Source organism: Montipora capricornis, chromosome 7 (genome assembly GCF_036669925.1).
Source record: "Montipora capricornis isolate CH-2021 chromosome 7, ASM3666992v2, whole genome shotgun sequence".
NCBI lineage: Eukaryota > Metazoa > Cnidaria > Anthozoa > Scleractinia > Acroporidae > Montipora > Montipora capricornis.
In genome coordinates this window covers 27,259,373-27,286,393 of record NC_090889.1, presented here as the reverse complement: position 1 = coordinate 27,286,393, position 27,021 = coordinate 27,259,373, and the positions used below count along the sequence as shown (strand labels likewise).

The window sequence follows — 27,021 nt, the reverse complement described above, 5'->3', positions numbered from 1 at the left end:
TTGTTGTGTAACCATTGTTAGTCTAATATCATTGGTTGCGTTGTCGTGTGCAAGGTGTAACATGCCTCAACACTTCGAAACACTTAACGTGGGTAACAAATTTTTGCTACTGGGGACTAAACTATTTCGCGCCAAATACTGCGACGGTTTTTGCAACTCGTTTGACAGTGACGTTGCGAGAGAGAAAAGTTAGTCGGAAACGAAAAAAAAGCGTAGATCCTCAAAAGAAAGCAATGTACTCTTCTACTAGGAGTAATCATTGATTTTGAAGTGCGTTCGACGGCAGAACGCACTACACGAGCCGAGATGCCATGAAGACGACGCATTTATGTGAAAATCTGGAATTTGTTGATATTGCCTGACAGATTATTACTCAAGAAAACCAGGGTGTTTTTTTCAAATTGACTCCATACAAGAAATCACTTGGTGAGCGATCGTCGTTTGCGCATGACGTGTCAAAACCGAGATGCGCATGTACGTATGACGTATTCAAGATGGCGCGGAAAAAGCATACAAACGAAACGAAACTAGCTAAAGCGCACCCTATGCACAGGATGCGCAAGAGCAAGGATTGCGTTCTCCTAATGTTGAACGCAAAAGCCACGATGTGGACTCACTCGGAGTTCCCGTAAAGCACTGACATACCCACATATAGAATGACCGATTGGCTGGTTGGTCAAACGAACTGACCTTAAAAAGAGTAGTGTAATGAACAGAAGGTGGAACTTGCGGACGCTGAACGGCTGAACCCCCCTAACTAAGCTCAGAACATACACTATGTAGCACTGGCAATTTGCGGTCGGTCGTTCAAACGAACGCACAGCCTGACTCTCGAAAAAACTTGGTGTCCAAAAACCAAAACGGGGAAGTGCCAGCAATGAGCGCCGATTTCATGGCACAAAACTCTCTCAGAATATACAGGATATCATCGATTATATCTAGTTTACGTTTACCAACTCAGTCGATACAACCAAAATTTAGCATCTACATTCTGCTTGTCGCTCATGAAGTCACCATTGTGACACCAGGTTTAGTCCTTGTCTACAAACAATCGCTAGACGATTTTACATTACCTTCCTCGTGTTTTGATAACTCTCTTTTGAAAAAGGTACCTTCGACCTTGTCCAATACGGTTTTTTAAAATTTAGATAGTGTTGACGTAAATCTGAAATATACAACCCAGCAATGAAGATGGAACTGTATCGCAATGGCTTGTCATTTCAAAACGGTGTGGTAGTAGAGGCTCGGTATGAGCTGTGGAGGATCATAGAAGGAGAAGACAATTTGAAGGGCTCAACCTCCTATTTCACCTGGACACCATTTGGTCCACACAGCAGCTCCGGGATTGGCTAATATTAATGGACTCGAACAACGTAACACAAAGGTTGATAACCCTAATAACACTAGAGCTGCTTCGAATGCGGGAGTATTCATTTTAGCCATAGATATGAGGGTTGCTTGAGATAGCGAATACTAGTCCACCGATGTTCAGCTAGACCACAACAACTATTGGTGTGTGTAAGGCCTGGTCAAACGCTGGCAACATTTCAACGCAACATCTTGCAACATTGTTGCTTGATGTTGCGACATGTGTCGAATGGACTGGCCAAACGCACGCAACATATCGCAACAGGGTAGCCAAACGTACGCAACATGTCGTGCCCAATAATGTTGCAAGATGTTGCGTTGAAATGTTGCGAGCGTTTGGCCAGGCCTTAAGTTCTTAAATATCCCACGGGAGTCAAGAACACTGCGGAGTAACGATTTGAGGCCTATAGTATCTCTTGTTTATCATAGACTGCGAACAGGAGTGCAAGTGCTTACAAATGGGATGCATAGAAGTCGTAAAATAACTTTTGCGCTGAAGTGCGCGGGAAGATGGAGTAGGGGGAAAAGATATACTCGTGAGCGCGTTTCTCGTCACGGGCTCGCTACTACACATTTCGCGTGAGGCGTTTCATCGTCTAATCTAATTATTTGACGGTCACAAACACTATGGCGCGTTTTTTCGTCATATTTTCTTATCAAATCATGTCGTTTTGTTTTAAAAGCAAAGCAACTCAAATACGTAAGAAAAAAAAAATATGTCCACTTCCAATATGTACAGAGACGAATTTTTAGTAGATCCCACCCCTTAGCTGTCATTCTTTAAATATTAACCAACTCATTAAAGAAATAATCAATCGATCGATTGGTTGATTGAAGCACAGGCGCAACTGGAGTGATAACCTTGTGTCTGTTAAGAAGCAATCGCAACGTTCTGTTTCATTTATCTTTTGAATCAAATAACTCTACTTATTTTAGCCTTTGCCCTTTTGTCCTCGTACCTCTAACTCTCCTTGTCATTCGTCTTGCTAGAGTCCCCTTTGCAGGAGTGTACCGTTTTTTGACAAGCAGAATCTCAAGTGTCTTGACGGTTTGGTAAAAGACTTTCCTCACTTCCCGAAGAGTTATATTCGCATCTGTGTTCGTCAAATATTGATCTTAAACAAGAAGAAAATCAGAATAAAGGACTTCTTTTTCTATGCATCGTTGGTGAGTTAGTGTTATTACACGGTTCCAAATTTAGACCACAAAGGTAAAAGTTGTTAACGATGTAGGTAACGATGAAATGATATATGAAATGGATCATATATGGAACTGCGGATATAAAATCAAGTGAAGCTATGATCTTCACAGTTATGAACGTGTTGAACATTAGAACCCACAAATGACTAGCTCCCAACGTCAGTGGCTTCATAGCTCAGTTGGTTAGAGCGTCGCACCGGTATCGCGAGGTCATGGGTTCAAACCCCATTGAAGTCCTGAATTTTTCAGACTTCTCTACGCAATTTCAAAAATTGCGTTCATAACTGCGAGGATCATAGCTTCACTTGAGATTGTTAGGTAATTCGGTGATGGGAACTCGTGGATAGTTCTTTGACACAGTACTGTAACATCACAACTCCCTGACTTTGTTAAGGATTGCATTTGAATAAAAACGATAAGTTTTCCTTTGATAAAATCTAACATTGCTGGGTAGGTCAGTAAAATGATACGCTCTCTGTGGAAGCCTTGCCCTTCAAAGCTATTACCGATTTGGTTTCAGTAAGAATACTAATGACCATTTTCTTGACAATAATTAGATAGATATTCTTTCAATTAATGAAACCAAGGTCGAAGGATCAATCTAAAATAGTGATATTCATAATCTATGATATGAGATAGCCAAGGGCGTAGAAGAATAGGGAGTTTAAAACCCATTGACTCCCAGGGGTTCCCCATTTACGAGTAAAATCGTGTGGCGTTAGGCAGAGTAAGATAGATAGCTTTATTAAATAAAACCATTGCAGCCAAGGGCTGAATTACCGCTATTTACAAGTGAACAAAGATTCTAAAATATATTTAAAAACTAAATCTATAAATATATTAAAAGCAAAATTGCACACCGAGAACTAAAAGCTAAGGACGGGAAGAATTTGCCATTAAAAAGCTCCGCTTAAAGCGATTTGTCTTACAAAGAGGGACATTGAAAGTCCTCTTTTTCCTGAGAGTTACTTGGCATTCATTCTTTGGCGGCAATAAGTGATGGAGCCTGTGGTTGGGGTCTTGAAGGATCTTATCGAAGAGGCGCGTGGTGAGTTGCTCTCTTCGAGCGCTTAATAGCGGCAGCCCCAGGGCGCCGCGCGCTTCGGAATAGCTCGAGGTGGGATACATGATACGAAATATCTGATAGGTATATGGAAAGGCTATTATGAAAGGTCGGCGACCGGCCGAATGCATGTGGTGTAGAAACATACAAGTTCATGCGGGTCTAGGCCCGCTTGTTTTAACTGCCTCAGCAAGTACAGTCTGGAAGCTACCTTCTTAGCTATCTCAGCAACATGCGCGTTCCATTTCAAATCGCCAGAGATGAAGAGACCCAAAACTTTGGCACTCTTAACAACTTCGATGTTCTTATTATTGATGACGACAGGTGGAAATGAACGCTTAGATCTAGTAAAACAAATCTGCAACTCTTTGCATTTTGCTTCGTTCAAAATACTAAGTCTGGCCGGTTTAGGCCGGTTTGGACGTCAAAGGGTTATGAGTGATTAATGGGGACATAGTTTTTCAGTGAGTGATTAACCCATTGACTCCCATTTCTGTCCCGTACTCGTCAAAACTACTACGTGAAATGACCAAATTTATGGTTTTGACGACAACGGGGACAAACTACGGTAAACTTTCAATCTCACTCTTTACTTCAAATCTGTCCGTACCAATCCAGTTTTAGGACAATTCGCTCGTATTGAATTATATAAACAAGCTGGAATAATCATTAAATACTTAGAACAGCTCAAACTTATATTTTGAGGTGACGTTTTCGTCGCCGTAGCCGTCGTGGTTTCTTAAAACTCGCCAATGTCTCGAGCGCCGAAGGCGCTCCAAAGCAGGGGGAGTCTAGGGGCATGCGCCACCAGAAAATTTTGAAATTTAGGATCTCGCAAATGCCATTTGCAGTGACTGACACTTCAGAGGAGACATCCTGTTGCTTTAATCTCACAGATTTCAAAATCTTGATCTTTTTCTTCGGAAAACTGTAATAAGCCACCTTAAGTGCTTCCCGCATTAATGTCAGATGGTTTTTTCGTGATATACTGGACCTAGACGCGGCTGTAAAGAAGACTCCTTTTTGTTCAGACGTGTCATTGCTTGTCAATTTGAACTTTCAATGACTAACAATCTAATAGAATCTTTTTGGTGCCAGAATTCCTAGGAAATCCCTCTAAGAGTAAGCCGTAGTATGGCCGGAAATGGGCCAGCGATACATCTCTGACCATGGTGAGAACTCAACCCACTACCTCAGTTTGGATTACATCACCGTTGCTCATCGGATACAGGGCCACACGAAAGCGGTCGATGGTATTTAAGATTTTAATTAGCGAAAATACGTTAAAAGGGTAAGTTGGGCGCGAAGCACTGCCGGGTAAAGTCAGAATTTGCCCTTATATGGGATTCCAGCCGCCTGCATAAGAATCGAGCCTGAATGCTGAATAACCAGGGCCCAGTTGTTCGAAAGCCGATTAACTTAATCCAGGATTAGCGTAAACTTTTGTTTCATGTTTTCAACTTTTTGTTAAAAGCTTCTTTTGCTTATTTTTGTTTTTCATGATGGACTTCTTCTAATGTACAGTTTTGCCTAATATCAGCGTTGAACAGCTTTTGGGAGTGGAGAACTAAACTCCTAAGTTAATTTTTAATCGGGTATTAGCGTTATTAAACCTGCTTTTGAAAAACCGGGCTCAGAACGCTTCTGATTGCTATGCTTTGACGAAAGTTGCTGTATGCTTTCGTTATCTATTTAAACTAGCCCCAAGCGAGGTAAAACACTTGTTTGTAGCCAAAAAACGGAAAAAAACTAACAAAAATAAACACAATTATTTTAAAAGGATATGCAAAGCATCACGGAGCATGCAACACGTGGCACGTGATTCCATTTTGTACGTGTTCACAATTTTAGAGTAGATCTTGCTTAAAGATTTTGATAAATTTTGATTTAAATGGAAGGGACCCAGTATAAGTTGAAATGAGAAAAGCTCTTTCACCAATCTTGGAAAAAAAAAGACAAATTCATTTATGTATGGAGGAGTAATAGGAGAGATGACCCGAAAAAGAAATTCTAACTGATTTCTTCCTCACTTTATCTCTAGTTCGTTCTTTCGTTTTTGTTTCTTTATTCCAGCGGTGAAAAAGCTCCTCAAAAATTATGCATATACTTAGGGACGCAAAGATTTGAATATGATATCCAGTGGTAAAACCAATATGTCGCGAACAACTGTAGCGAGCAAGGAAACTCTTGTTTACTTGATATATTCTCTTTTACTTATCGGAGCTTTTAAGCGTAAGAACTTACCATGAGTTACGGTAATGCCTCTGTCCCCTTCCACGTTCATCGCTTTCAGATGTTACCTGAAGGTGCTTGAAGTTTAACTTTGTTTTTCCCTTAGTTTTTCGTTGAAAATTTAGCTAAGTCGATGTCTGAAACCTCAACGAAAAGTTGAGGCCGCCATTGCTGTAAGAACAGACTACAACTACCGAAAAAAAAAGTTTGGCGGGAAAAAGCAAGCGCGGGCGTTCATCCGGGACCTGAGGAAATTTCCGGTTAAGCTGGTTTACTGAAACCGGTGACTCCTGTTAGATTTTGTTTCGAGAATTTCCCGAATAATTATTGATAAAGTAAGTACATCCCCTCGATTTTTGTGACTTCTTGCACGGTTAGAGGATGAATATGCTGCTATTTATGATGTGATCCACAAAATAGGATGGGTCTTTATTCGCGTTTGAGATCCTAGAATTTCTGGAAATTACCTTGCTGCCTTAATGGGTGGTACTTTTCGGATTATAAACAATATAATTTTGAGTTTTCTTGGAATATTTTGGAGACGACTCTCAAAATGTCGTACGTACTTACAGTTACAACATGAGGCTACTTTTCGGTCAAAAGCCACGCCGCTGATGACGTCATATAATGGCAGAGACAAACAACATGGCGGATCCTTTGTATTGTATTTGTAGACAAACGTACGATCCGTCCCAGTTTATGATACAGTGCGATTCATGTGAGGAATGGTTTCATGGAAGGTTTGTCTTTATTTATCCCTAATATTGGAGTACCACCGCAATCAAAAAAGTAATCGCCGAAGTACTTTGTTTTAGTTGTGTAGGCATTGAGGAGTATCAGGCTTCTGACATTGAACGGTACCATTGCCCGCATTGTGCGCTACTGTACGGACCACTGACTTGTAAGTATTCATATGTATTCCATTTGTATGAAGGGGGAAATATTAAAAACGTGCAGTCTGTAGAAGTATCGTTTTAAGGACATATTGACGCTCAGGGCCGGAAGCTCGTTAAGTTCGACGCTCGGAAAATCGATCTGACTCCGTTATCAAGTTATGAGATGTTATTTCACTTGGTTTGTTTCATTAGTACACTTGGTTATCTCGTGAGAAAGATTTTATCTAGGAATTAGCCTCCCTTGAATTTGTGCAGCATGCTTCTTTACAGCGGTAAATTAAACACCTGTTTGAATGGAATATATATATAAATGAAGCACGAAGTTAAGAGCACGTTATTTTTATAATCTCACGTCCGTGATTCGCCATGCATTGTCTTCATTTAACACATCATTTTTTTTTATATTTTCCGGTACTGTAATTTCATATTTCTGGCCAAGTAATTGAGTTAATTGCCTTCTCCAGTATCAGCTGAGTCTTCCGTTGCATAAGTCTTTTAATGTCATGGCGTTGACTTGATTAGCTCGTAATGAGCTTTTTTTCGTCTTTTCGTAAAGGCTAGATCTTTTATACACAATGTTCAAAAGAGTCGAAGAGTGCATTCTGCTTCTTGTAATCAACGGTCATTGTTCTTTTTCATTTTGGAGTTGCTCAACAATAATTTTATTAGGGCGTCTATCATAACATTGTGTTGATAAAGGCAAGCTATTGCTTTATTGGCCAAGTGGCCTGTTGTCTTTTTTCAAATTTTAACAGGATCCTTGATCCACTCCACAGTGAATGATTTGCCAGTAATCAGAAACCTACGTTATACGCAATGTATTCTGGGACTGTCCAGGGAAAAAATATTTTCAAAAGCAGTGATCAATGCTGGTCAAAGAATAATACATTTTCGCCTTGATTTTGTGAGACACAGAGGTGAATAACATTTGTGCATGAAAATTGTAAGTTTTTGTGTAATAACTACTTTAAAATCTAACGATTAACACTCTTTCCGGCTTGCGTAAGATTCATTTATGTGAAATCTACAATAGCTATCCAGTAGTACAGACTTAGAAATAAATTTGAGGGGGTTGATTCAATAAAGCCATAATTCAGTTGTAATTACGTCTGTCAAAATTGTTCTTTGTTAGTTATAACTCATTAGAACATTAACATTGCTGCTGTAATTGAGAGAAATTGTTGTGGGGGGAGTGTGGGGGGTGGAAACTGTTTACCAAACTATTGTACTGTGGAGAGATGAAAACCAGTGATAGCAAACACAGGGAAATCTGAAGGTTGTCGTGCACTTTTGTTGAACATCATCCGCCAGTTTTGAAACAGCTGCTTTTCTCTTCCATCAAGTTCAGTGGAGGAACATGTTAAATAAGGACTGTGGCAACTCACTTTAGTTGTGCAGTGCTGCTCAAGATACCTACTTGTACATTTTTAACTAAAAAAAAAAGGTTCACTTTTTAAACACATCATGGACACTGATTTTTTGTCTTCTATGATGACAAAGAGGGGATATGAATGTCCAGTTGCTTGATACATTAATTATTATAATTTTGCACTAGCTGAGCATACCTTGGTACTCATTGTAACCTTGAACTTATCACGATTTATAGCTCTGAACAGTATTTGTAGGTCTGCACACATATCCAGCAAACGTAATGGCGACTGGAAAGGCTTTCTTGAGTCAATCTCTTCAAACTTATACCTTAGTAATAAGGTTGTACTATTTCAACACCATGCATTACTTGATACTACTAGATTTCACAATAAATCTTATGCAAGCCGGAAAGCACAAACAGTAGACACCTCCATGTCTCAAAAAATCACAGAGAAAACATGTTACTCTTTGTCTAATATCACCACTTTTGATGAAGACACAACTTTTTGTGACACATTTCTTTCTGAAGGCTTGCAATGTTTGCCCCCGGGCGATCCTGGAATCCTTTACGTAGGTGTCCGATTACTGGCAAATCATTCATTTGTATGTCTGTCTTTTTCTGTATCATACTTGTTAATGGTCTTCTGTGTTTCAGTAAAAAAACGAAGGAACTGGCATCGCCATGACTACAGTGAAATTGATGATGGTTCAAAGGTAAACTTTGCCAACATTAAACAGATATATAGGATATTATATGGCCGCATGGAGATACACAATTTCTCTTTGAGTATTGACAAATAATTTTTAACATAAGAAGAGAAATTTCGTATCTCCAAGTGACCATGTAATATTCTATTTATTATAGAAACACCAATGAAATACTAAACCATTTCATGAAAGGCATTGAAAGGTGCAGTTTTGATATGTCACCGTAGCAACAGTGATCTTTTCAAGTGTGAAGATTTAACAATTATGCTGCGAATTCACACGGAATATCACCTCGTACTTAGCTGATGAGGCCGTAGGCCAAGTTGACCTAAATCATGCGATATTCTGCTAAATTGTGCAGGATAATTATTGTTTTATTATCCAACACATTGATGACTTGATGCACAATTTTCTACGTTTATTGGAAAAAAAAAAGCTGTAAAAACTACCATTTTTCTCTGCGACGCACAAAATTACGTATAACGCATGATATCTGTTGAGTATCCACTTACCCGTGTTATCTTCGTGTGAAGATATGTTTTCACGCAAAAATAAAACCCTGTTTCCACTCACAATCATTTCTTTTAATCCATTGATCCCTGAGCTGGCCCCCATCGATGAATAAAATTGTTTGGCATTTGACAGAGTGAAATCTGCAAGGGTCACCCACAGGACTGTGCAGAAGGGTTAATCTAATGCCTTTATATTTCAGGCTGTGCAGGCTGGGACAGTGGCATTTATTAAAGAATTGAAAACAAGGAAATTTAAGTAAGTGTGTAAAATGAATTTTGCTTCCCTTATTTCTAGTAAACACTGAAGGATATAAGGAAGCTAAATTCCTTGTATACTTTGTATTATTTCATGTTTCTCTTTTTTAATTGTTTTTAGAGAAGGCAATGTTGTTCTAAAGCTTGAAAATGGCAAGGACCTTACTGTGGAGAGTTTTGAGAAGAATGGCTTTAACAGGCCAATACTCATTGCAGACAAGGAAGGATTGGGAATGGTTGTTCCTGACAAGAACTTCAGTGTTATGGATGTTGAGAGATGTGTTGGTATGTATTGTATTCTTGGATGAAGGAAACCACCCACTATTTGCAAAGAATACAAGAAGCAGCACTTCAGCACATTTGTTATTTGCTTGGCAAACAACTATTTATTCATTTGGCGTTATTTGAACATGACTTTTTTAACAGGTTCAATGAGAGAGTTGGATGTCATAGATGTTTGTAGGCAGGTGAGGGATTCTTTTGTCATTTATGAGGAGTTTAATTATCTATGAGAGTTGAGTCTTGATTTGTTTGAATTTGTAGGAAGATCAGCGCATGCGAATGAGGGAATGGACAGAGTATTATATGAATCCAGTCAAAAGGAAAATTCTGAATGTTATTAGCTTGGAGTTCTCTAATACAAGGTAAAAAGCTTCAAAATACAGTGTACTATCATTATCATTTTAATCTTGCCTTTTAGGGGAAATGTCTAGAAAAGATCTCCTTTTAAAATGAGACAGTTTGCATAACGTTTAGCTTGGAGTAGGATTCAGAAATCTAACTTTACTATAAAATCTGTAATATATAAACGTAGGTGCAGTCAATCTTCACTTAAAGAAATTACCTTATCTTTTACTGTAGTTTTTAAGAGCAGGTTACCTTCTGTCAAATTCATTTGTGTTAATTTTTTCGTTTCACTTTTTCTTTAATTAAATAGCATGACACACCTTATACGTGCTCCAGCCTTCGTAAGAGAAATGGACTGGGCAAATCATGTATGGCCTTCAGATCTCCCTGAAGATGCGTAAGTGTTCCTTGTACTGCATTCCTTTTTATAAAGTAATTAGGATAGAATGCACACTTTCATTGGTCAATAGCTGTGTTTAGATGAGAGTATGGAAACACGGAAAACATCCTCTATTGCTTAAACAGATGAAGAGGCTCAAGCACAATCATTTTGTGGGAAAGATGGTGACCAAAAAGTGGTTTTGAACAATATTTTGTGCCTCTATTTGTGGGAGGAAAAAAATTTGATTAGCAAATTAAAATAATTAATTAATCAATGAAAATAATATTGTGATGACAAAAAGTCTCTGATTAGTGCTTATAAGAAAAGCTGATACAGCCTAATGTGAGAAGTAACATTTTAAGTTTATTTTGTAGCCCGCACAAGAAACCCCTTGTTCAGAAATATTGCTTGATGGGTGTAAAAAATTCATACACAGACTTCCATGTTGATTTTGGTGGTACATCAGTCTGGTATCATGTTTTGAGGGTTAGTATAATTAAATTACAGTAATGAGTATGTACAGTAAAAGAATTCAGTACAACAATACTATTGGTTCATTACAAGTGTGGATGTGTTAAATAGATCTGTATGGTTGACATTAGAGGTTGATATAGTTTGTGTGCTTATTAATTAAAATTTACAATAGCCGGTTTAGGGTTTTTGTTATGATTTTTAATAGCAGGGACAATTGAACATATAGCAGGGACCAGGATGGCGGCTCTGACCGGCTCTGCCGCCATCTTGGCACGCTGTGCCAAGGCGGGATAGGTGTGGTAGGGGGTCGTCCCCCTCCCACTGGGGGGTAAGGGGGGCCTCCCCCAGAAAATTTTTGAATTTGTGAGGCCTAATGGGTACCTTTGGGTAAAATACTGGTCAATTTTCCGCTTCATTTCCTTCGCGCTACGGCTGACCGTAACCGACTAACATGCACAGTGTCTCATTTTTGAAGAAAATTTTCTTCCGGCGACCGTATTAGAGCCCGCCATAGCAATTTGCTTAAACTCCCTAATGACGAAAGCAGGGCGTGCCGATCAATGTGTTTTCTGTTACTTGATAACATCTTGTCATGAACTCCAAATCAGCTACACGTACGTGTATGCAAATTGTGGTACGACTAACAATACCGAGTAACAGAGAAATAAAGCACGATTTGGTTTAAGAAAATATTAAATAATAAAATACAAATATCGGTTGACTAGTCTCTTCATATTGAAAGAATCCTTGTACAACCTGCGCTTAAAATAGCCAGGACAAAAATAAAAATAGCAGAGTAAAGGTCCCGGCGTCCCGGCTTTAACAAAAACCCTGCCAGTTGCTTCTTAGATGAAATACAAATGGTTATTTTAGACATTTGTACACAGCTTCAGGATTTAAGATACTGTAAATTCCTGACATGGAATGCCATGTTTATGACATAGTTAAAATTTGACTTTGCCATCTAGAAATTTGACCTTTGACCTGGAACAGATTTGTCAGCTTTTTACCTGTATTAATTATGTTAAGGTCCCTTTACATAATTCAGTCATCACATCATTGATTACTGCATGGACTACATCATTTTTTCTTTCTTTAGCAGTATTTCTTCATATGTGCAGGTAATACATGTAGTTGAAGAGATACATCTGTAGCAAAGAAAATTTAATTTCCCCTGATTTAATTTGTTTATGTACAAAATTCTGGTACATTCTTACCTGCAAAGTCTGTTTTGTTTTAAGGGAGAGAAAGTGTTCTACTTTGTTGAGCCAAGTGAGGAAAGCTTTAAACGATATGAAAAGTGGGTATCGTCTGCAAGACAGAGCGAGATGTTTTTTGGTGATATGGTAAAGCAGTGCTTCAAATGTTCAGTGAAGCCTGGACAAACTTTATTGATTCCCACAGGTAAAATTTATTTAAACTTGTTTGGTTTGATACTTAGATGCAAGTACATGTAATAATAATTGGTAGTATTATCAACTCCAAGTGTGATAAGAAGTTTCTAGGGGTAACTACCAGGCAAATTATCCTAACTTTGAAGTAGTTGCATGTGAATTTTGTCGTGTCACTAGGTCCTTCAAGATTACATCCACACCCACAACATCTGGTAGAAATTACTCACCACAAGTTGCCTAAAGTTTATTATTGTCTTAAATCACATTTTCTATGGAAAACTTTGTGCTCTTGAGTTTATGAACATTTTTGATAAACAAAACATCTTCTGAATCAAAGTCAACTTGAGCATTTTGTGAAAAAGCTGTAAAAAAAGCAGGTTTGAAGGGGACTTGAAATCATTGATTGATTTATCAATAATATTATTATTTTTTTGCGAACCATTGTAAAAATAATGGGGTGGCAAGATATGATAGTAGGGGCAAACTCTAAGACTACCCTCGTCCTCCTGAGACTACCCTCATCATGCTTGTGTGGTTGCATTACTTAATGATCTACCATAATTGTTCTTTGCTTTAAATACAACTTTCATTAGAGGTTTTTTTAATCATGTTGTGACCACTAAAGTGATATATGAAAAACACACTATTAACAAGTGGCTTGATAGCTAAGTGATAGAGCAGCATGTACAGTGTTATCAGTTCAAGTTCTGTTTTATGCTTGAATTTTTTTAGGCTAACCCAATTGCTTAAGTTTCCTATTCAAATTTAAATGCTCAAAAGCTGCTTCATATGTGACTTGTGTATATTTGTAATCATTTTCATGAACTGGAGTTGTTAAATTGGACCTAGAATTTGTTGTAAATGATACTCTTTAACTACCACGCTTTTGAAAGATGAGAGCTATAACTCATGGAATAATTACATTTTAAAAATATTTTGTATGTTATGCTTTCAACTCTAAATTGGAAGATACTAGAAAGAAAACAAATCATAGCACGTCTATCTATGCTGTATGAAATGAGATACAGGCTAGTCTCTCTCGGAGAGACCAAACTATGGTCAGCTGGCCATTCATACTCAACTCGCTCCATAGAGTACTCTTATACACAACCTACAGCCATTAGGGATTACTACAAGTATTCCTTCTACTCATGGACAATTAGCCACTATCAAAAATATCATAATACTCTTTGTTTCCCAAAGCACTGTTTTTATTTTTTTTTTGGACCTACAATGGTCCCAAGAGAAACTGGAAACAATGCTTATATGGAAATTTATCATGGAAAATGCTTACATGAAATCAACTCCCAAGGGAAACAGCATTGTCCAATTCACTGGCTGCTCTGAAAAATGCAATTTCAAACATTAATGTAACACTTCATTACTATGCACTTAAAAGTGTTTTTTCAGTGACTTTTGTTGTCCTTTTTAAAGCAGTCTAAAATGCTCAGTATTTAGTGACTGACCAAAATGGTAAATGTAAATGTAAGTGTATTATTCTCTAACTTTGTAAGGTTGGATTCATGCGGTTTTTACTCCTCTTGACTCGCTCGTATTTGGAGGAAATTTTCTCTGCACGTACAACATTGAACTTCAACTCAGGTAGGATTTTAGTAAATACATATGTTACTGTAGTATTTTTCTCATTAGAGATTTACTTTAGCTGAAACAAAAACCTACATTCAGAGCAGCTGCTGTAATTTCTGTATTCAAAACTAATATTGGCCTTTAGAAAGCCTTCAGGTACTGGTAAGTATAATACAGTTAAATTTATTCAACTTTATTCATTCAATTTATTTCAATGAAAGGGAAGGATACCAGAGGTTATCCCTATCAAGGGTATCTGCCGGCAGCCAGATGAAATTGACTGAGAGTCAATTTGGAAACTGGAGTATCCAGAGAAAAACCCTTGGAGACAGATTGATAACCCCTAAGCCATCCTGACTCCCTAGTTAGCAGCAGTAGAAGGGTTGAAATTATGTCAACTCTCCTTTTTTCCTCTTTGGTTTCATCAAACTTATTATTGCTGCCAAGTTTTGAGAAATAAACTGTGCCTGACTTCTTTTTTGATGCTGCGTGTGCAATATTTGATTAAAACTGGTCAAGATAGTTTCTTTTCTTCCATCTTTTTTCATCCTTTGCTGACTCTTGATACATTGTGTAGTCGGATGTCGATGGAGTTTTATTCTGGTTATTCACACACACCGCCTGGTTGTGTGTGCTCTCTGCTTTTGCATAATGTCCTAACCTACTTATATATTCATATGCGAAATGTAATATACAATAGGTGCTAATTTGGTGCTGCTGTGTAACACAATGTAATTTGGTTTCAATCTGACCATCCAAACACAATTTTAAAAAAAAAAGTCAATGAAATGGTTATGCTTACAGCCTTCCATTTAAATGGGTTTAGGTGGAATTGAAGTGATGCTGGTAATAGTTTCCCATCAGTCACTTTCCCTGGAAAACCCTGTTGCTCCTTGGAATGGTCACCACCAGACTTTTCCACATTGTTACAGTGATCATCACCAGCAGCTGCAGTCATGCGCAGCAAGTTTTATAAGCCTGTAACAGCAAAATCATTTTAGGCCAAGTTCGGCGCTGGTTGAAAATGTAGGTCAACCATAAATAATACAAACCGAATGGAACATTGAAAAATCCAACAATTAAACCAAAACGGTTGATTTCAACAGAATAGGACCCAACCATTTATCGAAATTAAATTATACCTTTCTTACTGTAGAGTGTACAGACTGGAGAGACAACTTAAAACACCTGACAAATTTCTTCATCCGTGTTTTGAGACAATGAATTGGTATGCTGCTGTGTATCTGTTGGACAAACTTAAAGGTAAGGAAAGAAAATCAAACCTTTACTAAATTACCTCGTACTCTAGCTCACAAGCAGCTTACATTTGTATGTATACTTTTTCGGTGTTTGTTGTAGCTGTTCTTGAGTCAGGCAGGAAACCATCAGACAGTCTGATTAAAGGATTAAATGCCCTTGTTGTTGCACTCAAGGCGTGGAGCACAAAAGGAGAAGTAAGTCACTTGCTGCTGTTTCAAGAAATTCCCATTATTTTATAGGATCAAGATCACTAGATCACCCTTCAGCAAATACATGTACAAATGACAGGAGACCTTTGAGCAGGCAACTTTTTGCCCACAATTCCATAAAAATTACTTTGTATTTTAATTTGTGAAGCTACATATTGTTTTTATGTTATATAAATTAATGCATCTCTCTTTTCATGCTCCTAGGAGTTGACAAAACTGCACAAGTTTTTCATTCCAGACACAGTGTCTCCAAGCAAGTTCATCAAGTCCATCTATAAAGAACTGAAAAAGACAGAGGTAAAGCATTTTGGTTATAATTTCATCTTATCAAGTGAAGCTATGATCTTCGCAGTTATGAACGCAATTTTTGCAATTGCATAGAGAAGCCTTCATAGCTCAGTTGGTTAGAGCGTCGCACCGGAATCATGAGGTCACGGGTTCAAACCCCGTTGAAGTCCTGAATTTTTCAGGCTTCTCTACTTAATTGCAAAAATTGCGTTCATAACTGCAAAGATCATAGCTTCACTTGATTTCATATCCGCAGTTCATATATGATTCATTTCACATACCATTCATCATTAATTTCATCTTAAATAAACATAAGTATTAGATGAAATTCACCTTGACGTCTGAATAATAATAATTAATACCTTTTTCAGAAATCAGACAAGACATCAAGACCCTCAACTCCAAAACTTGATGAAAATAATCAAAGAGACAATGGAAGCCCAATGCCATCCTCCTTTGTTGATGGAAGTTTACCGCGCCTCAAAATTAAAGCTCCAAAATCTGACAATTACAGTACTCATAATGCAAATAATTCTGGAGATCATCTGAGATGTGAGCTTGATGACAGTAAACCTGTTATTAGAATAGCTAATACAGGAATTGATTCTAAACGAAAAGCTGATTCCTTTTCCTCGAGTTTGCCGGCACTGAAACTCAAGATTCCTCGAACACAGGAGCCACAGGAACCTGGTTTGGATTTTAGTGGAGGCAAGGGTCAGATCTGTGAGTCCGCTAATTCTAGCTTGAAGCTTGTTGTTTCGAATGGAAAGATTGTCAGGTAAGCGAGTAGTTATGATTAGGAGTAATAATTATATTTTTCCTAAGTTGTGGTGGGTATAATCATTTCCTTGATTAAAAAGCTAAAAGCCATGTCAAAGAGTGGACTATAATAATAGTGCAATACAGTAATGTTGAAGGTCTGTAGATTGTTTGACCACTGATTACATCAATTTTTTAAATTATAATTAAGAGACCATGAGAGAAAATCAGGTAGAATCTCAGTTATTGCAATTACAGGCAGGCTACTTCGCTGCCTTGGTATGATTGACATTCATTGAGCTCTCCTGTCAACAATCGTTAACAAGTTGAGGGTGACCATATACAATGTAAGTGATTTAAAATTGCTAATGGGGATAGAAGCTTTCAGTTACCTTGCACTGTTTGACCAGGAATAATAAGGGGAAGCAAGTTATCATTCAAAATTTAAACCTTGCTTTCTTAAACACCAGTGCAACATTTCCTTTCCTTAATTGAGAAAATCAACCCATTGCTCTCTTAATTTTACTGTGAGGAGGTGATGAAAAACATGTTAACTCTTATGATATCCATTTACCATTGTCTTATTCAATGTCACACTCTTCAGCAACAACAATAACAATAATCGTAGCAGTAGAAAAACGACAGGAAAGAAGTTCCAGCCTCTCGTGCCCCAGGCTACTCAGGAAGACAGTAACTTCATGGATAGCTCGTATTCTTGTTCACCTTCTAAGCAAGGTCCGCTTCGCCTTAAACTATCAAGTAAGTGTATTTTAATGATTAAATTCCTTGAAGTTTTGAATGACACCCAGCAGAAATAAGTACAATCCCAGGCCAAATTAATAATTGTTAGTTTGGCATGTGAAGAGTGTCTCTTGGAATGAAAAAGATTTTATTCTGCATGCCATTTGAGAGCAAAATAATGGCATCCTAATAACCAAGTGGAAAGCCTCTATGCACAACAAGGAAAGTGTCACTCTGTGGGTTTGAATGAAGTTAGGACACTTTGAACTCACTCGGCAAGTTTTTATTAGTCACTTGTAAAGAGGGAAAAAATAGTACCACTTGTACATAATTACAGTATATGTCAAACAAGTACATGTATTTCAAGCTTTTACCTCGAAGATTGAAGAAATGAAAAGTAACTTTCAAAGGTGTAGTTTCAAAGTAGAACTGCTGCCTTAATATTGAGCTTACAACTTACTGTACAATGTAGCTTATGGAGAGCTTATAGGTAGATAACACAGGGTTTTAGCCATACCAAAATCAGTTTCTGTATTTACTTCCTGCTATTTACATGAACATCACCTAAGGAAGTGCCTTGATTCACCTCACATCATCTACAGCCCTGCAACAGTTCTTCATTCACAGGTAAAACCACTTAGCTGTTAGTTTTCTTTTACGTCCCTTAAAAGCCTCATTTTTTTTTTCAGTGAACAGCTCATCAAACAAGAACAAAGCATTCTTCCCATTAGACCCAACAGAAAGTAATAGCGACACATCTGACAATGAACTTGGTTACAGCCTGGGTGGAACACCTAGCCTCATTCCTGTTCATTCACGAACCACACAAGGTAGCATAGGAGCAACATCTGGTCTCCAGGCCACATCAGACCCTCGAACACAGCAGCCCGTGGCTGGGTTAGACTGGACCTCATCTAAAGATTATAAGTAAGACAGACATTTTAAGCTAATCATGATCAATTCTTGACCATGATTAGCTTAAACTATTAATCCTGTTTTTATCCTATTAAGAGTTTTTTTTTGTTTAAAGTTGTGTGTCCAAGATTGAAAAAAATTAAAATGGGAGAGGTTTTGGTTGGAAACCATAGTAAAACATATAAAAAGCATGTAGCTATCGCTGTAATTTTTGAACCATTTTAAGTTTTTGTCAACTCGTTAAATTTTGAAGCTGTATGACAACTTTATTTTAAAGTTGTGTGAAACGGTGACATTTTCCTGCAGTTACTGAGTTCAACAAGATGCCGCCATGATGTGGAGCTTACAACTTGCACAAAATACAATTTTCTCACGACTTACCCCTTTCAGTTAATTCCCATTCTGGAGGACAAAACAATAAGATTGTTTTGCATTTGAAAGTTTGTTTATAACAACCATTCTTTTGTCCTCCAGATTGGGAATTACTGAAATGAGTCTATTCTTCCCTGGTACCATCTATGTTCAGAGCAGCTTCTCTCACATAGTATTGTCAACTAAGCCAATCAATTTGTGATGCCTTCATTACAACACATTTGCAGAAATTAACTTTTGAATTTACCAGTTGGAAAAGAGGTCCCATAATTTATGAGTGAAATGGTCAATGAGTCAATGAGACTCAGTCAATATAGCAATAATTTATTGATTAAGCTTAAGCCCTCGTTTCAGTGATTAGGCCTAAGCAGTCTCTCTCTTTCATTTTATGGATTAGGGTAACTGCACTAAATCGTTGACTCATTGATTCATTGACTCATAAATACTTGATAGATACTCGTTGGGGAAAGAGTAATATGAAAGTAACTTGATTGGAGAGAGAAAAAACAATCACTCAAATTAGGGGCATTAGTGGTGTGCTCTTAGTCCAGGGCTCCTGGGCCTGTCCTGAAAACTTTCTGGCCCCAAAAAACCTTCTAGAGAACTGTCATCTGGTTGCTTTGATAAGCTGTCCTTTTAACATGTTTTCAAGTTAACAAAAAGCAAGATGGTTGTGAAGTTTTATGACTTAAATGTAATCTATCCGTTCTTAAGATACAGAGGGAATTGTGACACACAAAAGAGACCCAAAAAATTTGGAGACGTTTGGTTGAGAAAGTGGCAGACACTCTTTACTGAAGTACACTGACTTAACTCGTTTATTTTCAGGGACGAAATTGAAGCAGCAAAAACACTGCTATTTGGCTTAAGTGCTGGAGCTGGAATCAGTGCATTTGGCTCATCAGCTTTTCAATCTGTATCCAATGCAAAACCCAAGTCATCTAGTTTTCAGTTGTCTCAAGCAGCAAACCAACCAAGTACCTCTCAGTTGAACTCAAAACGAGCCCCAAGCGAGAGCAATTCTGAAAGCGAAGAGGATGACCTGGGATTCGGTGACTCAGATTACTTTCACGACAATAAATATGGTAAGACAATGGGCGATTACGTTAGAACACAATCTTGTTAATCTAGTGAGTTGGTTGCGTTGTGTCCCCCTTAGCCGACGAACAGGCTCTCTCTTCATGTTGGAAAGGTAGAGTCCCCATCATTCTCACTTTGCCTGGTGAAAAGAGAGCCTGCTCACGGGCTATTTCCCCTTCTGTGGGTGTGAATTTCTATTACGTGCAATGTTGTTTATCCCACCCCTTTCCTAATAACCCTGAGATTTCAGTCAGTCAGCCCCCACAACTGGGAACTGTTATATCCCATCTCTTTAATTCAAAACAGTTTAGCTTTGGGGGCTCTTTGATGTTGGTGACAAAGTAGACTATTCTCTACTTGCACAAATCCCATAATACATCTCTTTCACCCCTCAAAATTTTTTATAATCATTGTTTGCAATTTCTCTTGGGACATGAAGTTGTCCTATGCAGATTTTAATTTAATTTTTTTTTTTGGGGGGGGGGTGGGGAGGGGGGTAAAAGAGGTGTATTATGGGATTTGTGTGAAGAGAGTCAATAGTGACCTTCAGATTGGAGTACGAGGACTACTACGATTACGAGTTCTCAGTTCTGAGCACGCGCAGTTCAAATATTTCGTTGTTTAACTGTAATGCGCATGCCCATTACAGAAAACTCGTACTCGAAGTCGTTCTCGTCTTCCAATCTGAAGGTCGCTAATAATACCTTTAAGAGAACATCTCAATTTATAACCACATGATGAAAATGTCGGGTCTCGCTCATCGTGCGAATTTTTTTTATCCTGTCTGTAGTTTATCCACCTCTTGCTGACATGACAGATGAGGACAAAGCCACCTCCTGGAAACCAGGACAACGCAAGAAGAAAAGCGAAAGGGTCGACTCAACTTGGAATCCAAAGAGTAAGATTATCCTGTAGTATTGTTTCTTGGTCAGTAACTTGGTCATGCATTGGAGGGGTTTTCAGTAGCATTTCGAGGGTGAAGTCGCCATCGTTTTCACACAAGCACGGGTTGTAATTAACATGAAAATCACCCCCAAATTCCTAGCTTGTTATTAAAGTGCCCCTGTGACAAAAAAAATCAATTCATATTTTTCTTTGGATTTCAAATCTGTATTAACTAAACACTAAGCGACCAAAGCCTTGATTTCAAAAAGACACCTGTTTATTTTAACTGGAAATTCCCAATGTAATGTTCCGCCATTACTAACTTTAAGATCTTGAGGGAGCTGGATCGAGGAGAAAATCACGTGAAAGGCTCACTAGTTTAAGAATGCAATGGGTGTGTACGTCGCAGAATTAATATGAAGTTTGGGTGTCTTAGGCTTTCAGACTTTTAAATTCGCGTTTTTTTGCATAACAATAGAGTTCAATACACCTTTATCACTAGGCGGCCATTTTGGAATCCGTGGGGAACAAAGGCTTTGTCTTTGCATTGTCTTTGCCCGTCCAGCCTCACACTGAATGAGAGGTTTGACAGGCAAAATCTTCTGTTTGGACATTGAGTGATATAGATCTATTCGCGGAGGAGAGGATTGGGTCGAGACACCAACATGGCCGTCATGTCTTTGTTTGGGGACACCAACATTGCGGCCGTGACGTCATGTGAAACCCGAGAATAATCCAGTCATGAAATTTATGTTATTACTACCAGACGTTGTGTTTCGTGCGCTGAATGAATTTATGCGTCTGATGAAGTTCCAATGTAATTCCTTGTTCTCCCTCAGGTAAACTGCTTTGTTCACCAGCGAAGGAATTCAGACCTGTCCGTCAAGCCTCGAGGCGAAACACCGCTGGTAGTTTATTGAACTCACCACTGGACGAAACTCCACCCACGGTTTGTTCTTGCTTTATTTCTACTTTTTAAGTGGCCGTAACATTTGGCAATCGCTCCGTCCGGACCTGGACAAACGGGAAATGTTGGCGTTTAAACAACATCAAACATTGTTTGGTGACCAAACATGCTGATGTTGAAGTGAGTGGCCAAACGGTAAAACAATGTTTGATCAAACTCAGATCAAACTCCACAAGCAAATAACTATGGGTCACAAATACGTAAAAAACTCGAGGAAACAAGCGACTGAGCAAGCGTGGTACGCATGCACGCGCCAAACATGTTTGATACGGCTTGCCAAACGATCAAAACTTCGCTCATCAAACACGAGAACAAGAGAAATGTTTTAAGTTGTTTGATCGAATGTTTGATGGCCTTAAAATTTTATCAAACACGATCAAACATCACTAAACAAAGTGGCCTAACGGTAAAATGGTTGGTCACCAAACAATGTTTGATGTTGTTTAAACGCGAAACATTTCCCGTTCGGCCAGGCCCTTAGAAAGAATAAATTTATAACCTCTATATAAAGAGGGTGACGCCAATTACTATATTCCTAGTGGCCCTCCAAAAACAAAAATTACAACAATCATGATGAAAAAGCCAATGTACAAACAATGATCACAATAAAAGATCTGAGAAATTCTTAACGATTTTCAAGAATTGAGAAATATTAAACCAATGTCAATGAATTAGTGAAAAGGAAAATCTGTGTACCATGATTTAAAACGAATTCACTCTTCCCTTGAGCTGAAGTCATGTAAGAATGCACGGAAATGGCTTCGACATGAGTGTTGAATGTGACGTTTGCAATGGCGACGCATTTTAAACTTCATACAGATTGTGGTTTTAAAAATGATAGTGTAACATGCTATGTACCATATGATCTGATTGATTGTTAACGAAGTAGTCAAGTCAACTCGTTCCCAGGGTCTCCTTCTCTTCCCATGGAGGAAGAGAAACCCTGGGAACAAGGTTGTTTTATCACCATTTAGTACAAGTTCAGCCCTGGTTGAAGGGCTTCACCATTTTCTTCAACATCCCTTCGATTTGTTGTACAGCATGTCGAAGCGATTTGCCATTTGTCGGCTGTATGGAATCGATTTTAAACGATTTAAAAGGGTTGAAATCAATCCTTTAGCCACTCTCTTTCAAAGTGCTATCCATAGGAACAACTGCAGTTGAATGTATTCGTTTGCCACCTCGGGCCGCGTTCTGTTATTCAACGGCCTTCAAAAAATCGCGTGGATGTTGAAGCAAATACTGAAGCATTTTACTTGTTTTCTTACAAGCAGCAGCATTCGATGCACTCATAAGATTCAATGTGGCCTTGTACTATTCCTACTACTTTTCCCAGGGACCATTAACTCCCGACAGAAGTGCACAAGTTAGCGACCAAACAAGCACAGGTGGAAGTAACACAACAGCTGTCAACGGAGGTGAAACGCGTGCTGCATCCAGTTTAAAACCAAACTGTGCGAAACCCGATAATACCATTAAAGGTAAGACTGCAGAATTCTACTGGTGTCCAGAAATTCAGGTAAGGGCGAAAGTGGAGGATTTGGCGAAGTTTTTCCAAATCCGCCACACGACCGGCGCCCTCTTGGCGAAATTGCTCTCCCCATCTGCCAATTTTTGCCATTGCATGCACTTTTGGACATATCTCCAATATTATATACTTTAGATTACTTAGAAGCACTGGTGCTTTGTTTACATTTTCCCTGGAGTGGCATGCCTCTTAATAGCCCAGTTCGTTGTTTAAATTTTGTTTCACGTTGTTATCTTGCCTATCATTTTATGCCACGAGCACGAGGTCTATGATCGCAAACTAAGCTGCCTTATTTTGCAGTTCCATCGAGAAAATACGATTTGGAAGATGCTTATGTTATCCCTTTGTAATCCAGGGAGAGAGGGGACTTTGAGGGGGCCCTTCTATAAAATACCGCTTGCAAAATTGGTCGTAGCATTGGCACTGTTGCTTGGAAGATCATAAAATTGTTTATGCTCTGTCTTCATGTTTTTTTTTTTCTATTTGTTAACTTCTCCTTCGTGGTTTTCCTGCAGCGCAAGCAAAACGAGGACGACAGAAAGCCGTCACTACCACTAAACAGCGTCTTGCGAAAATCCTCAAGTTAGACAAAAGCGGACGATACATGAGATAACTTAACACGACAATCCCTCCGGGAAGAGAATAGGCCATTTTTTAATCGTTGTTTTCTTAGTGACCTGGCGCCCGGTCTGACTCGCGACGAGGCTGCCAGTGACCTTGTATCAATACAGACCTCGCCGCTTTTATCACGTAAATCATCGTTTTGTAATGTTAAGTGTTAAAAGCATGAGAAAGATGAGAAGTTTGTATGACAGTAAGGTCACTGGCAATCTCACCCATAACTGAAAACTGATCCAAGTTGTTCAAAAGGTGTATGAATCCAGCAGATAAATCTCTACCCAACAGACAAGTGCTGTCAGAAGCGATCGCGATCGTAGTTTATTTATCCAGTGGATGGCTCTTTTCACCCTTCGAGCAATTAGGACCCATTTCTGGAGAGTCTCGAAACGTCTCTTGTGTCATACTGCATCTTAAAAACGAAAAGGGTTAAATAATCAAACTTCAAAGCCGTTATTGTGCTCTTTGTTGCCTTGAAAACATGTAAAAAGACTCAGTAGTCTTTCGTAACAAGCGGATTACAGGTTCTATTCACAAATGGCGTTTTGGGCCCGAAAAGTTAACGGAACTGTCTAGAATCGGATCCCTGGCCTCAGTTGTGCACAAGAGCTCGGTTGCTCAAACGGTGGATAACACAACCCACCGGATAAACTGCTTTCAGACTGATAGCCACTGTGGAAGCTTATCGAATTTATCTACTGTTGAGTGAATCCACCTTCTGAACAACCGAAGCAAGGTGTTCCCAAAGTATCCACCACGCCCCAATTGCTCAAAGGCCGATTAATTTCATCCCTTGGATAAGTCACAGTTTCACTTTGTGCAAAGATCTCAGCACTTGTTCGCGTAACTGAATATGCACTCTATGCACACTTGACTTTCTTTGAGCGACGAAGTCGTGAGAAGGCAGTACCCAACCAGCCGTCACTTGGCGGCGCCAAGTAACGGCTTGTTGGGTACTGCCTTCTCGCGACTTCGTCGCCCGTTCACGACCTCACTTCATGCTCGCTGCGCTCGCTTTAATTTCTCAATCGAAGAGTTCCGAGAGGGCGACTTGGAGCAAGTCTATAAGCACACCTGAGTAAAGGTGTGTTCGAAAACCCTGGCCAACGTTTTATGTGAGGTACCGGTATATTTTATTCTCTGGATAGTGACTTACCTACTGGATAAAGTTATCTAACCTTTGAACAACTGATTTATCCGGTGATTTAAGTGATTTATCCGGCAGATGGCGGTAGCCACCGGTTAAGGACGGTGCCTACTAATTCAAAGGTATTTTTGCGCGGTTTTATGAATATGCGGGAAAAGCAGATCTCAACAAGTGTTATTAAAATCCAAAAAGAAAATTGGGGGTAACCACGCATTTTTCAAAGATAATTAATCAACAATATTAGCAAAAAGCTTTAAAATACAAAGCAATGTATGGCGTTCCTTTCCAAATTAAAGTTTAATTATCTCTGAAAAATGCATGGTTACCCCCAATTTTCTTTTTGGATACCAAGAGCCCTTGCTAAGTTCTTCTTTCTCCGCATAAATTTAAACCGCGCAAAAATATCCCTGCATTAGTAAACACTACTGATAGGAAATCCGAGTATCCGGAGATGCGCAGAACGTATGCGCAATAACAATAGTAGGTACCGTCCTTAAATCACTAAACAACGGATAAGTTACATAAAAAGCAATTGCGTTGTCCAATCTTTGAACAACTAGGGTCTGGTCTAAAGGTAGTCAATTCTGTCGGACAATTACACATCAACTTAATTTAATTTTTATCGCCTTTTCTAGCATTCTATTCCCTGAAGTAATTTCCAAAAGTAAGAAGTATTTGAAAGGAGTTTATTCCCCGATCAGTTGCTTTTATCGGAGAGGCCAGAAGTGTCCATGATTGCTTATCAAACAATCATTCAGGAAGAATATTTTTATCTCACTATCAGTTTTCGCCTGTTTGTTGTGGGTCATAACAACCTCGTTCCCAGGGTCTCTCGTCTCTGCCTCATTTGTCAGGACGCAGAGAAGAGAGTCCCTGGGAACGAGGTTGCGAAGAGGACCGATATCTCTTTCCTTGATATTATTTTTGAAGTGCAAATTCCCCATATCACTGTCCATGTAGTACCGGTTTCTCGGGTATTTTTCTACTCAAGAAAATTTTAAATGGGAATAAGAATTTTCCTTGGTTATGATCATAATTTTCGCGCTAGGTGGGGAATTCGAGTTAAATGCGAATATCTTCACGAAAGCTCGGCGCGCGACCCATCAGGTTGTCAGCGAGTGAAAGGAAACCACATTGGCCACTTTCAAAAATACCATAATACTCTTTGTTTGCCCTCCAAAATTTTTCGTAAGCATTTTTCGTTCCTTTGGACCATTTAAGTCCCAAGAGAAAGTTAAAACAATTCTGGAGGGCAAACAAAGAGTGTTATGGTATTTTTGAAAGTGGCCAACGCTTGCTTAGTCATTCAATTGTGTTCTTGTGTAATTCGTTGGAAAGGAATGATAAGTAAAAAGGACAAAAGTCACGGTGGGAACCTCACATGGGTATATTGTAAAGACCTAGCTTATGCCAAATCAAAACATGTCTAGCGGTTAAGAATGGCTTATTTAATGGTATTTATCGTATATTTATGAGCGTATATACAACTTGTAAACTCTTTGCAAAACGTGCTTTCGATAACAGTCTTACGCGTTGCGTGTCAATAAACAAGTGTTTTGTTAATATTGCGTCTGATTCTTGTAGGTGTCTTACAGGAGTCGTTAACAACGCGAGTTCTCTGACTCCAATCTCTTAATTGATGGCTAAACTATTAAGCATATTGGAAAAAATATTTTTGGCCGCCTCTCTGAGCGTTGAATTAATAAATATAAAAATGAAAGTAACTGATATGCTCTCATGTTTGATCGACTTTAAACATTGGGGTTGAGGGATGACAGTTCTGGTCGATGCGAAATGAGGTAAGCGGCAATTGTCAAATATTGATCGATCTGACGTGAACAAATTATTATGCAACTGTTCTAGAAAAACCATTAAATGCAAACTGCTTATCTTCGGAAAGAACTGCATTGTTTTGGTGCACTGATTTTGTTGCCAAGTACGAACAACATTTTAATGTGCTCGACGCCATTTTTTGTTGTTGTTGTGGTTCTACAGTATGTATAGGGAAATTCTTGTTTCTGTTTTCGATGCTAAGACCCGTTTTTCAAGACCAACGAAAACAGAACATGTACAAAGTTCCATGTCTGAAAACGTTTTCCTTTTGAATGTATAAAGAAATACATGTATTTTTATTTCACCCGAAACCCGAAATGTTTCTGGACTTTCCTTCCCTGAGCAGCCTC

General features: G+C 38.7%; 1 protein-coding gene across 1 annotated transcript; it reads left to right on the top strand.

Annotated features, from left to right (window-relative positions):
- The first annotated feature begins 6,490 nt into the window (after nucleotides 1-6,490).
- LOC138056709 (lysine-specific demethylase 7A-like) lies at nucleotides 6,491-26,401 on the top strand. Its single transcript, XM_068902567.1, has 22 exons — nucleotides 6,491-6,603; nucleotides 6,679-6,764; nucleotides 8,786-8,844; nucleotides 9,551-9,606; nucleotides 9,727-9,890; nucleotides 10,032-10,072; nucleotides 10,149-10,249; nucleotides 10,543-10,629; nucleotides 10,989-11,100; nucleotides 12,330-12,492; nucleotides 13,997-14,084; nucleotides 15,226-15,332; nucleotides 15,429-15,523; nucleotides 15,743-15,835; nucleotides 16,198-16,604; nucleotides 17,190-17,344; nucleotides 18,016-18,253; nucleotides 19,442-19,698; nucleotides 20,484-20,591; nucleotides 21,418-21,527; nucleotides 22,882-23,026; nucleotides 23,589-26,401. Exons 1-22 carry the CDS (start codon nucleotides 6,491-6,493, stop codon nucleotides 23,684-23,686), a joined length of 2,883 nt encoding a protein of 960 aa, XP_068758668.1. The 3' UTR covers nucleotides 23,687-26,401.
- The last annotated feature ends 620 nt before the right edge of the window (nucleotides 26,402-27,021 follow it).

Bases quoted from the DNA above. Each gene is read 5' to 3' on its own strand.
- LOC138056709 (XM_068902567.1), top strand. From the start codon at position 6,491: ATGGCAGAGACAAACAACATGGCGGATCCTTTGTATTGTATTTGTAGA. The intron at 18,254-19,441 runs GTAAGACAGACA...GTTTATTTTCAG, and splicing joins ACCTCATCTAAAGATTATAA to GGACGAAATTGAAGCAGCAA. The intron at 20,592-21,417 runs GTAAGATTATCC...GTTCTCCCTCAG, and splicing joins CTCAACTTGGAATCCAAAGA to GTAAACTGCTTTGTTCACCA.